The sequence below is a fragment of the Cryptomeria japonica genome, chromosome 5, assembly GCF_030272615.1.
Source record: "Cryptomeria japonica chromosome 5, Sugi_1.0, whole genome shotgun sequence".
Taxonomy (NCBI): domain Eukaryota; kingdom Viridiplantae; phylum Streptophyta; class Pinopsida; order Cupressales; family Cupressaceae; genus Cryptomeria; species Cryptomeria japonica.
Window position 1 is genome coordinate 21,377,796 of NC_081409.1, and position 17,254 is coordinate 21,395,049.

The window sequence follows — 17,254 nt, forward strand, 5'->3', positions numbered from 1 at the left end:
CATTGTTTAGGGTGAGATGCAAGATTCTTGGTAAAGTGTGCAAGGTGATAGTTGATTCAGGCTCAACTGACAATATCATATCAAAAGAGGTAGTTAGGAAGTTGAAACTCACAAGGATACCCCACACAAACCCATAAAAGGTGACATGGTTGAATCATGAGCAGAGTGTGCTAGTCAATGTGCAGACTTGGGTGGAGTTTTCCATTGGAGGATACAAGGATAAGATCCTTTGTGATGTGTTGCCTATGGATGCATGTCACTTATTGCTTGGAAGACCCTGGCAATTTGATAGGAAGGTGATCTATGATGGAGAGGAGAACTCCATCTCCTTTAAGAAGGACAGCAAGACCTTCAAGATTCAGTCTTTGACAGAGAATGAAGAAGGAACTTCAAAGACACCTAGTGTCTTAATGGCTACCGGTAAAGAGTTTTTGAACTTGCTACATGAGGAGGAGATAGTGAAGTGTGCCATCTTTGTGAAACCAAAGGAGGAAGAAGACAAGTTGCAGACAAAAATACCCAAGGAGGTAAAGCAAATGTTGCAAGAGCATAAGGATATAGTGAGTGATGGAACACCTGCAACACTCCCACCTAGAAGGTATATAAGTCATCAAATAGACTTTGTTCCCGGTGCATCCTTACCTAACAAGGCTGCATATAAGCTCACACCTGATCAGAACAAGGAGGTAGCAAGGCAAGTGCAGGAGTTATTGGAACAAGGACTGATTAAGAAGAGCATCAGCCCATGTGCAGTCCCGGTAGTGCTAGCATCAAAAAAAGGAGGTAAGTGGAGACTTTGCACTGACTCAAGAGCAATTAATAGGATTACCATAAGGTATAGGTTTCCTATTCCTAGAATAGAGGATCTAATGGACTGTTTAGGAGGGGCTATGTACTTTACTAAGCTAGACCTTAAAAGTGGTTATCACCAAATAAGAATTAAGGAGGATGATGAGTGGAAGACAACTTTTAAAACCACAGAGGGATTGTATGAATGACTTGTGATGCCATTTGGACTCACCAATGCTCCAAGCACCTTCATGAGGTTGATGAATGAAGTGTTGAAGGATTTCACAGGTAGATTTGTGGTGGTGTACCTAGATGACATTCTCATCTATAGCAGAACCAAAGAAGAGCACCTTGAGCATTTGAGGTTAGTCTTAGAAAGGTTGCATGAGGAGAAGCTATCCATCAACCTAGAGAAGTGTGACTTCTTGAAGCAAGAGCTGGTTTACTTAGGATTTGTGGTGTCTAAGGGAACTTTGAAGATGGATCCAAGCAAAGTGGAGGCAATCTTGAATTGGCCTGCACCTAGAACAGGGACTGAGGTAAGAAGTTTCCATGGATTAGCTCAATTCTATAGTAAGTTTGTGAGGAATTTCAGTGGTATATGTGCACCAGTCCTTGACACCATTAAAGGAGGTCTTAAAACCAAGTTTAGATGGACTGAGCAGGCTGACAAAGCATTTCAATTGTTGAAGCAAGAAGTAGCCACAAAACCTATCCTTCTCCTACCTACGTTTGATAAGCTATTCACTTTGGAGTGTGATGCAAGTGGAATTGCAGTAGGTGGTGTATTGAGTCAAGAGGGAAGACCTGTGGCATTTTTCAGTGAGAAGCTTAATGAAACAAAGAAGAAGTACTCAGCCTATGACCTAGAGTTGTATGCATTAGTGGAGTCACTAAAGAAATGGAGGCATTACCTACTTCCTAAAGAATTTGTAGTGTTCACAGAGAATCAGGCATTGAGTTACATTAATACTCAAGAGAAGCTAAGCAATAGACATCTGAAATGGATGGAATATCTCCAATCCTTCACCTTCACCATCAAGCATAAGAAGGGGCAACTTAACAAGGTGGCAGATGCCTTAAGTAGGAAGTTGTTGACTGTTCAAGAATTACAGTTGCAGAGCATAGGCATAGAAGGTTTCAAAGACCTCTATGAAGAAGATGAAGACTTCTCATCAGCTTACAAGGTTTGCAAAGAGTGAGAACCATTTCCATGGTGAGTATGCAGATTACACTCTCCAAAATGGTCTCTTGTTCAAAGGTAACCAGTTGTGTGCGCCTAGAGGATCTATGAGGGAGAACCTCATCCAAGAAAAGCATAATGGCAGTTTGAGTGGACACTTTGGGATTAATAAAACCTTGGATTTAGTACAGAGGTACTACTATTGGCCAAAGTTGCCAAGAGATGTAAAGAGGTATGTAGAGCAATGTGGAGTATGCCAAAGAGCAAAAGATGGATCAAGCAATGCCGGTTTATACCAACCATTACCGGTTCCTAACAGACCTTGGGAATGTATAAGCATGGACTTTGTGGTAGGACTTCCCAAGACAAAAACAAGTATGGACAGCATCTATGTGGTAGTAGATAGATTTTCCAAGATGAGTCATTGTATACCATGTAAGACTACACATGATGCTAGCTACGTTGCACATCTTTTCTTCAAAGAGATTGTTAGAATTCATGGACTCCATTTAAGCATTGTTTCAGACAGGGACAGCAAGTTCATGGGTCATTTTTGGCAGCCATTATGCAGGAGACTAGGAACTAACTTGTCATTTAGCTCAGCTTACCATCCACAAACAGATGGTCAAACTGAAGTCATCAATAGAGTGTAAGGCAATTTGTTGAGGTGTCTAACTAAGGAGTATGGTCAAACATGGGACCTTATCATTCCTCAAGCAAAGTATGCATATAATGACAGTGTGAATAGAACCACTGGTAGAAGCCCTTTTGAGGTTGTGTATGGCAGACATCCAAGGGGAGTATGTGAGTTGAGAGATCTTAGTAGTTTGAAGATGAAGAGTGGACAAGCAGAGGACTTCACCCAAACCATCAAGGAAGTTCAAGAGCAGGTTAAGAAGGCCATCCTTGAATCCACTCAAAAACTGAAAGCTAAAGTGGATGAGAAAAGGAGAGAAGTTCAGTTCAAGGTGGGTGACTATGTGATGGTCCATTTGAGCAAAGCTAGGATGCAAAGTGGTAAGCCTACCAAACTGCAGATGAAGAGGGTAGGACCTTGTCAAATTCTGGCAAAATATGGTGAGAATGCCTATAAGGTTGATTTACCTTCAAACTTAGCCATTTCACCAGTCTTTAATGTTGCTGATCCGGTAATGTACAAGGGAGAGATAGCAGAGAAGACTGAGAACCAAGCCAAGGTGTTACAAAACTTGGATGTAAACACCTTACCTCAAGTGAAGAGGCCTAAAGCAGAGGAGATCTTGGAATCAAGGGTGAAGAAGTCTACTAGACACCAGGTCTACATGGAGCACTCAGTGAAATGGGCAGATCAACTAGTATCTGAAGCTACATGGGTGGAGGAGAGCAGGTTCAAGACACTTGGAATAGACCCGGCTCTCATCTCTTCTTCTATTTCTTAGTTGTGTGCAGAGGGGGAGTATGGTGCAAGAGCACCCTTCCAAACTCTTTCTCTTTCTTTGTCTTGTTGGTGTTATGCTTCTTTAGAAGCCATTGTACATAAAATAATGAGCCATGTGCTCACAAGTCCTAGGTAGGGTACTAGAGGAGATCTTAGGGGTCATAAGTCAAGATTGTGTTTTTCTTGAAAATGGAGGGTATGTGTGTCCTGGAGGTGTTTAGGGGTCCTTCATATCATGGTGGTGTCCTTAGCTTGGTCCATTGTGGGTCTAGGAGTCATGAAGAGCAACATTGGGAAAGTTGTTCAAAAGTTGCAAAAGTTGCATGACAACTTTTAAAAGTTGTCAAGCAACTTTTCCACCATGATGTCAAAATCCTTAGGTTGGCGTGGACAACCCTAAATGTGGCACACCGACTGAGGTATGGGTAGTATAAGATGTTACAAACCCTAAGTTAAAGGGTTGGATGTTAGAGATAGTACGGCCCAAGCAAGAAGAGCTTGACTGTGACTGTTAGTTGGTTACCAATCAGATTGAATGAGGTTACCGAGCAAGCAAATGGATTGATTCGTGAGAAAACCTGTGTGAAATGTCTTCTTTGGTGTATATATCTTCATTGTGAGTGATTAGATTAGCTTTTTGTTTACCAGTTGAGTGTGTTTGTAAATAATTTGCAAGTTGCAGTCTTACTGTCCAGTTTTGGACCGGTTTGAGTAAATGAAGTCTTAACTCCATTCCCCGTTGTGGAACCACCATGAAACCATGGGGAATGGATGTGAAGACCCTGTACTATAGTCCCAAGCAAGCAGGGCCCTTGGAAATGCAAGGAGGCCAAGCAAAGATCCATTCCTAGGCGAGACTGGACAGTGCCCGGTTAGGAATGGTTGTTGGTGCAGAGGTCTTGGAGAGCAAGGTTGATTAGTGGAGAGTGCATCCTTTGGAGGAAGTGCAGAGGAGTGGGTGAAGCATCATTGGTGTGAAGGAGGAGCCTCCACCAATCCAAACAAGGTGGCTAAAACTCAAAACACTCACTGTGACCCAGGCAGACCCCAAAAACCCTCACAAAAACCCTTAAAATCCACCTAGGACAATGTACGGACACTTGGAGGCCTAAAACCTAGAAAATCCTTGAGTCCTTGCCAAATGAATGGCAGTCCTTTTTGGGAGATTGGTTTGTTTGTGCATCGTTTGTGAGAGTGAGCCCTAGAAGACCGGTTAGGAGGCCTAATTGGTCCTAATCCTTGTAGCCCTTTTGAAGGCAAAAACACAAAATAGTGAAATCGGTAAGGGGTTGAAGGCTTGAAACCTCTTGGGGGCTCATGAATGGGTGGATAGACCATGAAATAGACCTGAAACAACCTTGCTAAGACCTTGGAAGGTATGGAACAAGATTAGCCCTTATTAGCCATAGTAAGGGGTTTGAAGTCTCATGAGTAGGTGAGACCTTAGGAACAGCAAAGCAACTCATTGGTGGGTGGATTGGGCATGGTCAGGGGATTCCTCAAGCAAAGGGAAGTCCTAGAGACCCTAGGGTGTGTAGAGAGCACCAGGTGATCCAAGAGCATAGACTAGGCTAGTCTATCCCAAACCCCATCCCATCACTCAAGCCCAAATCTGGGAAGTATAGAACATATATTAGCCAAACATGGTTATAAGACCTGTGCGCTATAGCTTCTTTCCAAAAAACATGATAATCTTATAAGGCCTAAAGACTTATTTTCAACTGCTCTCTTTATAAGCTGTTCACTTTAGGAATGCTGGACAATTACATTCACACAGTTACCATATCCTACCATAAAAAATTATAGCATTTGTCGATTGGTTGACCAACTACCTGAAACAGTGGGTTGGGCTCGAAGGGGGGAAATCTGGATAGTTCTAGCCACGTGTTGACCTCTTAATTTTCCTCTTCAGTAATCATAAAAACCCCAATTAAGTGCTACCACTCAGAGAAATTCAACACTTGAATAGAGACAAAAATCAAGGAGCCAAGAAATAAAGGGCAAGCATCTGCACTACAAGAAATTTTGTGATCCAGTAAATTATTAAAAACTTACCTAAGCAGATTCATAATCAGTCCAAGTTGCCAGATAAATGATCTGCCCCAACCCATGCAAATTTTCATGCCTGGAATGTCCCATTACGTACCTAGTTATTGTATGTTACTTTACACTTTGAGGTCAAAATAGAACATATTTGTTGCAAATGAAAAAAGACATTAATTTGTCCAAATCCAAACAGTGCTTAACTTAAATGAACTGAACTTTGAAAAAATATATAATCTCATCTCCAGGATATGACATAAACTTATTGTGCTGCCAAAAATCCTTGACTCAAAACAATATTACATCCAACAAGAAATGAATTGCAATGACATAGTTGAGGTATTTGAAGGTAAAAATATGAAGATAAAAATACATGATATAGATGTTATCAGTTCAACAAAAAAAGAGCCGAAGTAAGGTCAGTAAATGTTAATTGTCACAATTTTATAACTGGAGATTTGATAAACATTTTGAAGTTTAAAGAATGCAAATTCATAAAACAATTTGAAGCTTTAACAGAAAATGGGAATCAGAATCTTGCCTTTCGTAGCTTTTGAATCTGCTTCAAAATAAAGTGTGATGCGGTAGTGTCATTATTGTTTGATTCTTGTGAAAGATTCTCAGAATTAGTGCTGGAAGCCGTTGGATCACTTGATTTGCCTCTTAAACAACAGAAAAGCTGCCATTTCTGCCAAATGAGTCTCATTGAGGTTAAATTTATATGTTTAAAGCAACACATTTTTTATATTAATAAAAGGCATGCAAAATGTGACTATACTCGTCAGAAAACATATAAAGAAAAATGCAGATGCATTAAATATTAGAGTAATATTGCTATATTTAATGGTCATTTAAGTCTTTAATAGTTTAGTTAGTAAGTCAGTAACTTCTGTTTTTGTCTTTTGTGTTTCTATTCTTGATCATTTCCCTTATGGAAAAATCGTCTTGTAAACTCTTTATAAGGAGCTTTCATCTCCTTTTGTAATCATCAACTTAATCAATAATATTTACATGGTATCAAAGCAAAGGTAATTATTTGGCGAATTTTTTAATAAAATTCATAGCTACATTATCTGGAATTTATTTCCAGAAATTTTTAACATTTTTTTATGAAAAATCGTGGCTTTGTTTCCAGAATTAGTTTCTAAAGTTTTTTGTTCATTTTTTTTAAAATAAAAATTTAAGGATCTTGTTGCAGCCTGATTTGAAGTGTTTCTCAAAAGAATCGCAGGCTCTCTGAGGATTTTAACATGGGTTTTTTAGCTTAAAATCGTGCAACTGATCTGGAAAATACGTGCACAGAGTTCTTCTATCAAGACAAGGGATTTTTCTTCTGCAAATCGCAGGTTCGTTTCAGGAAAACCACACAACTTTTCTGTGTTATTTTTTGACGATTGTAGGGTTTTTTACCTGCCTCTTTGCTAGCGATCTAGCCGGATTTTTTTGGCTTTTTTCGATCCTTGTTTCTGCACAATGGCTCTAGTCTTCTCCCATGCAACACTTGGAATTTCTTCCGCGAATAGAGGGTTTGATCGCGACGTGGGTGTCTGGTTTTTCCTCCCACAATTTCTGGTTTTTGGCTGCGTGATCTCTGGTTTTTCCAACTGCGATTTCTGACACCGAGGTCTTCTTACTGTTCAACCTTCTACCTGCAAACCGCACAATGGGTTTTTGCAAATGTTTCGTAGTTTTTTTTTTCAACCCTAATCGAGGGTGTGTTCAACGCCTAGGTTTTTGGCAACGTGGTCTTCGTTTTTGCACGATTCTTTAGTAAAAATCGTGGGTTTTCTATTTTCTACGGCTAAGGTTTCAGCATGCAAATTTTTTCTATTTTTTGGCAGTTTTTTTAACAAAAAATGTGGTGGGTTCTCTATACGATGGCTGTGATGATGTTTTTTCGGTGTGAAAGGTTTTTTATATATCGCAAAGGGCTTGTGGTCATGTCTTTGTTGCCATGCAAACTCTGTTGTTATTCTTCTAACGCATGGAGTCTATTGTTCTATAGCACCTAGAGATTTGTGCCAGCAGGGTTTGACGATTTTTTCACAAAATTGTGGTTTCTTGCAGCTTGTTATGGGTCACGCATAGGGTTTCTAGGGCAAACAATGTTCTTCTACAAAAAATTTTGACAGTTGTTTGGACAAAATCGTGTTCTTTCAGACCTCTAAAGTTTTTGAGTAGCTGATCTCAGTTTCCATATCTCTGAATAGCAGGAGGGATAGCTTTGTTACCCAACATCATGTTGGAAGGATTGTGGTTAACTTGGCCATATCCAAAAGTTCTGCAGAACCAAGGAGGGTCTCAGCAAGCTCATGTCGCAGAGCATACAGAGGAGAAGGGGGCAGACTTCTATGCATTCGTGACTAAATGACCTGCAGATTATGTCAAGTCTTTTGTAAGGTAGCTAGTGGAATGGCCATTAAGTGAGGGTATTTTAGAGTAATATTCAATATTGCTATGTTTAATAGTCATTTAAGTCTTTTTAATAGTTTAGTTAGTAAGTTGGTAAATATTTTTTTTGTCATTTGTGTTTCTATTCTCGATCGTTTCCCTTATGGAAAGATCGCCTTGTAAACTCTTTATAAGTAAATTTCTTCTCCTTTTGTAATCATCAACTTAATCGATAATATTTACATTGAAGATGGCAAAAGACTATTATCAAAATCATCACAAATAAGAAAAAACTCCAGCATTGTTTTAATAATGTCTCTAGTAAAATTTCCTACAAACTGTAATGTGCAGGTAGTTATTAATAATTACTCATAGCACAGCAGAAAAAATAACTCCACACGCAATTGGTGACACCACAAATGATTGCCAGCACAAGATGACAATGATAGATGTTCACAAGGATTTTTCCATCCCATAGCAGCATTCGATTTACATGACATTCACACAATGTGCCAAAAAATGTAAATGGAATTCAATTACCAGGTTTAAATCAGGAGAAATTTGGCAAACACTAAAAAAGGAATATTTACTTATAAAAACAGAGAAAATTTTAATTTTATCGTTTCATATAAAATATAGAGAAAAGAATAGAAATAAACATATTACATTAAAAAAATCAAATTTTAAAATTAGTAGGATTTTTAAAAAGAATTGTTTTACTTTTACATAAGACAATATATGTAAAAAATATATGGTTGGTCCTAAAATAGTATTTTAGCTACATGTTTTTTGAAACAATCTCATTTTTGGGTGAGATGGGAGGAGGATCTGAGGTTGCATGCGGAGACAAACAGTCTTCTCCATTGGCGACCTGATATGAGCTTCCTCCTGTCTCCTCACTGGTACCCTTCATTACCTTGGAACTATTAAAGTAATATTGTAATATTTCTATAATGGTCATTTTGTTATTAGGTAATTTCCTTTTCATAGTTAGTTCCTATTTAGAATGATTCTTTTCTGTCTTTCGTTTTTGTTTTAGAAACTCTGCTTGTAATCTCTATTTAAGGAGGTTTCATCTCCTTTGTAACTATAGAACAACATCAAATGATCATTTCACAATATTAGAGGAGAGGTCATTGTTTGGCAAATTTTTTAATAAAAATCATAGCTTCATTGCCTAGAATTTATTTCAGAAGTTTTTTTTACGTTTTTTAATGAAAAATCGTGTTGTTCTTGTCTAAATTATTTTCTGAAATTTTTGTTCAATTTTTAATAAAAATCAAACAAATATTTTTAAGAAATCATAGAAGGTTTTTTTAAGGAATTGTTGCAGAATCGTAGAGCTTGGGCCAAATCGTTTAAATCTATCTGTGTTCAAGGGTATTGTTCACAATTGACCTATTTAATTACAGATTTTCACAAGTTTCTGCTATAAATCACGCAAGATTTTGTAGAAATTCATGGTGATTTGAAATCCTTTTCTGCTGCACCTCGTGATTGGGTTCTTTCAACGAAGTTTTATGTGCAAAGGAGGCATCTAGGACCCTTCTTTCTCCCACGAGACTGATTTTGCACGATCGTGGCCTTTTCACGTGATTGAGGCATTTTTTTCACACAATGGCAATAGGTTTGCAATTTTTGCCACAGCTAGGGTTTTGGAACGATAGGATTTTTTATTTTTTGCACAATTTTTCTTAATCATGGATCTCTTTTTCTGTTTCTACATTTTTATAATTTTTTTCCAAAAAAAAATCATATTGGGTTTTCTGATTCTTTTCAAAAAAAATAATGATAGGCTTTTATTTTTTGAGTAATTTTTTCATACAAAAATCATGGGTTTTCTCCAAACTTCTGAGTTTGTGGGTTTTCTCCAGATTTTAAGTTCGTGGATTTTTACCGTTTTTCCACAAAATAAATGTTTTTGTCAATTTTTTCACAAAATCGTGTGATTTCAACATCAGATCGAGGGTTTGATGATTTTTCCACAAAATCGTAGTGCTGTCTTATAGCAGCTTTTTTTTTTAAAATTTTGGACAAAATCGTAGGTTTTATGCCAATTTTTTTATCAACACATCAAAGAATTTTGAAAAGCTGATTTCGGTTTACGTGTCTCTTGATAGCAAAAGGGATGGCTTCATTACCCAACACCCTATTGGAGGGATGGTTTCCACTGCTTGGTCATATGAAAAAGTTCTACAAAAAGTGTTCGCTGACTAGGAGTCCAACTAGGGAGGGTCTCAGTTGTAGGCTCATGTCACAGAGCATTCAGAGGAGTAGGGGGAAGCCTCCTATGCATTCATGGCCAAATGACCTGTAGTTTATGTCAAGTCTTTTGTAGGGTAGTGTTGTGCGTATCGCACACCCATCCCCGTCTTGGATAGGGACCCCCAGTTTGTGCCTTTCTGTCCTTGCAGAAGAGGAAGGGGATATGAAGGGTCAAGTGCCGCTAAAACCAAATTCGACCTCTAGGGCCGTATTGCGAACTTCAAACTCCCCAATTCTCGCAAGGTCACCTAAATGTGAAGAAAGAGTTAAAGCTTGCAAAGACATACGAATGCCGATTTTCGTCAAATGGGGGTTAAAAGTTAAAAATATCAAAACTTTGAAAAAGGTCACAAACCCCCGAAATTCGCCAGTGATGGATAAAATGAATTTTTTTTTAAACTTTGCAAAATACTCTAAATCGCCGAAGTTTGCTGAAGAGGGCGAAAGTGTCAAAGTTGTGAAAGTTCGCAAAGACCACCAAATCACCAAAGTTCGCACTATAGGGTGAGATGTCAAGAGTTTTAAAGTTTGCATAAACCTGCCAAAACCCCAATTTTCGCTAGCTAAAGGTAAATTGCAAAGTTTGAGTTTGAAAGGAGCCTCTAATTGCCGAAGTCTGAGACTAATGAGAATTGCGAAATGTTATAAAGTTTTCAAAAGGCTCTCAAAAACGCCGAAGTTCGGCATCCATAGGAAGATCGCGGAGTTTTTAAGTTTGTATAAAACCTTGCAATCGCTTTCAATCCGTCGAAGTTCGCGTGAAGCAAAAATTGCGAACCTATAAACCCTTGCGAAGATCACACCCCCCCCCCCATTTTCAACGTCATAGGTAAAATCGCAGAAGTTAAAGTCTAAAAATCCCGAAAATCGCTAAGGAGAAAAGATTGTCAAAATGTCAAAACTTTGCAAAAGGCTCTAAAAGTGCGAAATGTTTATGAAAAATCTCCGAAGTTTGCAAAGTGGCTAAAATCCCCGAAGTTTGCAAAGTGGCTAAAATCTCCGAAGTTTGCAAAGTGGCTAAAATCCTCGAAGTTTGCAAAGTGGCTAAAATCCCCAAAGTTTGCAAAGTGGCTAAAATCTTCGAAATTTTCAAAAGTGCCCAAAATCCCGAAATTCGCCATAAGGGGGCGAAAATGTCAGTTTTTAAACCTTTCAAAAGTGCCCAAAATCCCGAAATTCGCCATGAAGGGGCGAAAATGTTAAATTTTTAAAAACCTTGCAATTGCTCTCAAACCCCCCGAAAATGTGAAAATAAAATAGTAAGGCGTTGACTTAAAGTTTGCGGAAGTGCCATTTAGGCCGAATTTCGAAAACGTCTAAGTATGAACTTTTTTAAACTTTTCGAACGCCCCTCTTGCCCGAAATTGCCAAGAACAACTAAATTCACGGAAGGAGTAAAAGCGTTAAAACTTGGGAAATTTTCAAATGACCCTCCAGGTGTTAAATTTAATGTTTGTTAAATTAATTTTAATTTTTCAAATTAATTTATTAAAATGGGATTAATGGTTTGCAGGGCGCAGGATGCCATCGCAGAGAACCAAGTGAAGGCCTGAAAATGCAAATCGAAGAGAGATCGCAACCAAGGCCAAGCGCTCGAAGCTGGAGGAGAAAAGATGCAGTGCAGGATCAAAGCAATGAAGCATTGGGAAGCGTGCCACCCGAACAACAAGTTAAAGTTCACCACCAAAGACCGAAGAACACTCTGAATGCAACAATCATGCATTCTCGGGAAAAGTACACAACTAGATTTAACTCCAGAAGTTCAGTTTTTAAAAACTGAAACTGTTTTATTATAAAACTGCCTGTGGGTCCCGCGCAAGATATTTTTGTGGACAGTTATGTCTAACTACCAAATTGACCGAATTAAAGCCAAATAGTGGCAGGTAGTTGGAATTGTGGTTGGTTGGATAACTGAGAATTGATTGGGCATGGATTAAGGCTGCCAGCTTTTGGATGGCAGGTTGCAGCCCTTGGATGCAGTCAATCCTAGCCTCTGATTCAATATTGTAAAAACTATAAAAGGCAGAGGCCTTTCTTTTGTAAAGGGTTAGAGATTTTTGTTAGATAGTTAGACAGTTGGTTAGAATTTTGTAGTTAGATTTTAGAAGATAGAATAAGTTAGATCTTAGCAGTAGCATAGAGACGCTGCAGGAATTGTTGTAATAGGCAGCTGAAATCAATATATGAACATTGATTTGGTGTTTAATGTCTTGTTTTCATCCTGTTTGCATGGTTTCTTTCAGCTGGTTTAATTTTAGAGTGCAGGTATTTTAATGGTGAAGTGTGGAGGGGTATTTGATGCATTTCTGGTTCATACCATTGGGGGTCTGCTGATATTAGGTCACCATGCATGGTTAGTCTGAACCTAAAATGTGCTTAATTCAACTGTAGGTGTTCGTCTTAGGCTGTGTCAAAATTGGGTGCCTAAAACGAGTGTCTCCGGTCTAAAAATCTTTCATCTCTTGGAGCTTGCACCGTTTTTGTCTAGTTGTGAGGGTATCTCTGGCGAAACAAGAACTGGTTTATCGAAATTTGTCTACCCACTATATCAGCTATTATCATCCTTGTCCTTAGACTACCTGAACCCTTCCCTTTTGATTTTATTTCGTAGTCTAAGAATCACAGCAGACCACCTTGTTGCAAAACGTAAGACCCCTTGTGCTCCAAGCAAATCACATCAATCACTGAGTAATCCCGCAGTCAAGACCTGACAACCAAACCTTGAGGTCGTCCCCTTTGATCAACAAAACCAGCATTAGGGATTTCCTTATCTCAAGAGAGGATAGGATACTCGACGAGTACATTCTATTCTGCATTGGCCGGATGAAGTCGCAAGTTCAGCGATTTCAGACACATCAACAGGTAGTTAGTACAATGACCTTTAAGGGAGGGTATTAAAGTAAAATTGTAATATTTCTATAATGGTCATTTAGTTTGTTAGTTTAGGTAATTTCCTTTTCGTAGTTATTTCCTATTTAGAATGTTTATTTTCTGTCTTTTGTATATGTTTTAGAAACTCTACTTGTAATTTCTATTCAAGGAGCTTTCATCTGCTTTGTAAATATAAAACGACATCGAACTATCATTTCAAGATATCAAAGCAGAGGTAATTGTTTGGAAAAAAATTTAATAAAATTCGTAGCTTCATTTCCTAGAAATTATTTCTAGAAGTTTTTTTACGATTTTTTATGAAAAATCGTGCTTTTCTTACATAAATTATTTTCAAAAGTTTTTTGTTCGATTTTTAATAAAAGCCAAAGGATATTTTTGAGAAATCACAAAAGGATTTTTCAAGGAATTGTTGCAAAATCACAAAGCTTGCGACAGGTTGTTTCAATCTATCTGTGTTCAAGGGTTTTTTTGCAACAAGGCTCTTTAATCGCATATTTTCACATAAGGGTTTCTACTATAAGTAGCATAGGATTTTGTGGAAATTTGTATTGATTTGAGAGCCTTTTCTACTATGTCGCGTGACTGGGTTCTTTCGGCGAAGTTTGATGTGCAAAGAACACATCTAGGGCCCCTTCTCTTTCCCACACGACTAATTTTGCACGCTAGTTGATTTTCATGTAATTGGGGCATTTTCTATGACGGCTAGGGTTTTGGAATGACAAGAATTCTAAGTTTTTGCACATTTTTTCTTAATAGTGGATCCATTTTTCTGTTCTTGGGTTTTCTGATTTTGTTCCAAAAAAACATGATGGGTTTTCGTCTTTTGCACAACTTTTTCATACAAAATTTCTCCAAATTTCTAAGTTTGTGGTTTTTCTCCAAATTTTTTAGTTCATGGGTTTTTACTGTTTTTCCAAGAAACAAATGTTTCCACCAATTTTTTTAACGAAATCATGTGTGATTTCAGCATTGCATCGAGGGTTTGACGAATTTTACACAAAATCGTAGTGTTGTCTTATAGCAACTTTTTTTGACAATTTTCGGACAATCGTAGGTTTTAGGTTTTTGCCGATTTTTTTATCAACAAAAAACAAAGTTTTTTGTAAAGCTAATCTCGGTTTTCATGTCTCTAGATAATAGAAGGGATTGAAGAAGTTGAGGAAATACAACTTTAGAGATCCCAAGAACACCTGCATGCAAATACCTATCACAAGAGAAGAATGGAGGCACATAAAGCAAAAAAGCATAAATGCTCTAAAGAAAAAAATTATCATTCAGAAAGGGAATCAATCTAATGAACAAGTACAATACAATCCTTATAAAAGGATAATAGAAACCCTAAAAAAACCCTAAAGGGATAATATGTATTTAATAATTATTAAATACCTACAATATTTATTAAATGCCTAAGTTTAGCTTAAGCGTAGAGTTTAATAGACTAATAATTAAATAAATAATTATTAGCTAATACAAGATAACTCTAACACCCCCCCTTAAGATGAACTTAGGGAGTAGCTAAAAAACTAAATGCATAAATCAAAAAATGCAACTACATGATGAAGGCAAATTTGGGTTCCAGCAACAAGGCCTGATGAGGTACCCAATCATAACCAAATCTCTATGAACTGGAGAAATAGAGAAAACCACATGGGAAAAAACTCTACTCCAAAAAGAAATGGAAAAGCAAGAAGAACACCACTGAAGCAGGAAATAGTTGCAAACACTGCCGAAGAGTAACTAATGATCTGAAGAACCTCCTCTGAAATAGAACATGACTAGGTAGAGAAGACTATAATCTGCATGAGTGCCATCAAATGGCACTACTCGAATCAGATGGCAAACAAAGGCAAACAACTGAACTCGAAGATACAGATGGCATGAGACACCAAAGCCTGAAGAGCTGATCAATCGAACCAAGGAAGCATTAGAACCAACAGGACAGACCTCCCCATAATGCTAAAAAGGGAGAGGGACAGGTACACTGAAAAGAACGGCCAACAAGAACTGCATGACGAAGAATCAGGAACATCGAAGGTGCAGAGAAAGTACATGGTGTCATGGAAAGAACACTCACTTGACACACATCATGAGGCGAATGTCGTGGAAGGAACACTCACTGGACAACGGTAGATGGAAAACAAGGCAAACATCAACCCCCCCATGGCACTTTATAAGTAGTGCATGTACAATAAGGCACAAGAGGTGCAAGATTCCATGTAAACAATGCATGATGGCACTTTATCTCAGTGCGTTTGCATAAATACAAGCTACAATGATAAGAAGACTGGAAATAGAAACGAGAACCAAAATAGAGACATCCTACCCAAAGAAGAGATCCCAAGACCTGAAACAACCAAGATATCCACCAGAGTGCTAAAAAGCAAAAAACTGAATAAAATATGCATGGAGCAGAATCTGGAAATAAAACTCATATGGCTAGAAAGTGCACAGAACAAGCTTTCCAACGATATAAAGTTTTCGAAAAACGAAGTTCGGATGCTCATTCTATGGCTCCCGAAGTGCAAAAAAGAGACCCCACTTTGACTGAAAAAAAACAGTCAAACAGCAAAATTGGAAAAAATTACCACCATGACGAGGTCCGGCTCGGAACCAGCTTTCCGACGCCTATTTGTTTTCGAAAAAATGACTCCGTTTGCCCGAGTTATGGCCAAAAGAAAAAAAAAAACCCTTTTTTTGGGCATAAAAAGGGTTTAAAAAACGAAAATTTTCTGACACATTTGCAGGTACAGCCGTACAGATTTGTGTGCCTCGTAAAGCGTGCCAATGAAAAAATCATGGCCCAGATGCACTTGTCACCGAAATAGGTCAAATTATATATCAAAATGACTGGAAACGCCCTTCGGAATCCAACAGTGGAGTCGTTTTTTGCCCAAACTGCTCTAAAAAAACTTTTAATGATTTTTTTGACGAATTTCTCAAAATTCGTGCCAAAAAAAGGTAAAACCAAAGAAAAAATTTCAAAACCCAAATTTGTCAAATTTATATGGAAATGGGGGTTTTGGGGCGTTCTAAGCTCAACGGTGAGGTCCGTTTGAGCCCAAAATGATCAGAAACAAAACAGCTACCCCAGATCCAATAAAAAATTCTTAAAAAACTTGAAACCCTCCTCCAAAAAAATTTCTGAAAAATCAGGAACAAGCAGCAACAGATGTAGGCTCTGATACCATGAAGAAGTTGAGGAAATACAACTTCAGAGATCCCAAGAACACCTGCATGCAAATACCTGTCACAAGAGAAGAATGGAGGCACATAAAACAAAAAAGCATAAATGCTCTGAAGAAGAAAATTATCATTCAAAAAGGGAATCAATCTAATGAACGAGTCCAATACAATCCTTATAAAAGGATAATAGAAACCTTAAAGGTATGCAACCCTAAAGAAACCCTAAAGGGATAATGTGTATTTAATAATTAGAATACCTACAATATTTATTAAATGCCTAAGTTTAGCTTAAGCGTAGAGTTTAATAGACTAATAATTAAATAAATAATTATTAGCTAATACAAGATAACTCTAACAGGGATGGCTCCGTTATGCACCATCATATTGGAGGGATGGTTTCCATTTCTTTGTCATATGAAGAAGTTCTGCAGAAAGCGTTGGCTGATCAGAAGTCCAACTAGGGAGGGTCTCAACAACAAGCTCATGTCGCAGAGCATTCAGAGGAGAAGGGGGCAGCCCTCTATGCAATCCTAGCCAAATGACCTCCAGTTTATGTCAAGTCTTTTGTAGGGTAGCTAATAAAATGACCATTAACAGAGCATATTAAAGTAATATTGTAATATTTCTATAATAGTCATTTAGTTTGTTAGTTTAGGTAATTTCCTTTTTGTAGTTAGTTCCTATTTAGAATGTTTATTTTCTGTCTTTCGTTTTAGTTTTACAAATTCTGCTTGTAGTCTCTATTTAAGGAGCTTTCGTCTCCTTTGTAAATATAGAACAACATCGAATTATCATTTCAGAAACACAAGACTCATTTCTCTTCTTTCACTTGGTACTTCAATGATTTGACATTACTGTTTTCCTTGGTTTCGTGCCCAATTGCTATGTTTTGTTTGAAATTTTAAATTGATTTTCAGTTTGTGTTTGGGTATGATCTGTTTGTCAAGGGAGTTGGGTCATGTCCTGACATAGGCGTATTAGGTGCATCTATGCGAGTGTCCATGACTAGTGACATATTTGGCGAAGAAGGGGAGACCGTGAGAAACAATGAAAGAGCAAAAAAAAAAGTTTTAAGGAAGAACTGCAAGATA

The 17,254-nt window shown here is 37.8% G+C and overlaps 1 protein-coding gene across 1 annotated transcript in view; it reads right to left on the reverse strand.

Annotated features, from left to right (window-relative positions):
• Positions 1-17,254, reverse strand: part of LOC131078006 (uncharacterized) — a 93,312-nt gene that overhangs the window by 57,491 nt on the left and 18,567 nt on the right. The window contains exon 2 of the mRNA XM_058015630.2: positions 5,974-6,120. Coding sequence (XP_057871613.1) covers positions 5,974-6,120 — 147 coding nt within the window. The remainder of the gene's footprint in view (positions 1-5,973; positions 6,121-17,254) is intronic.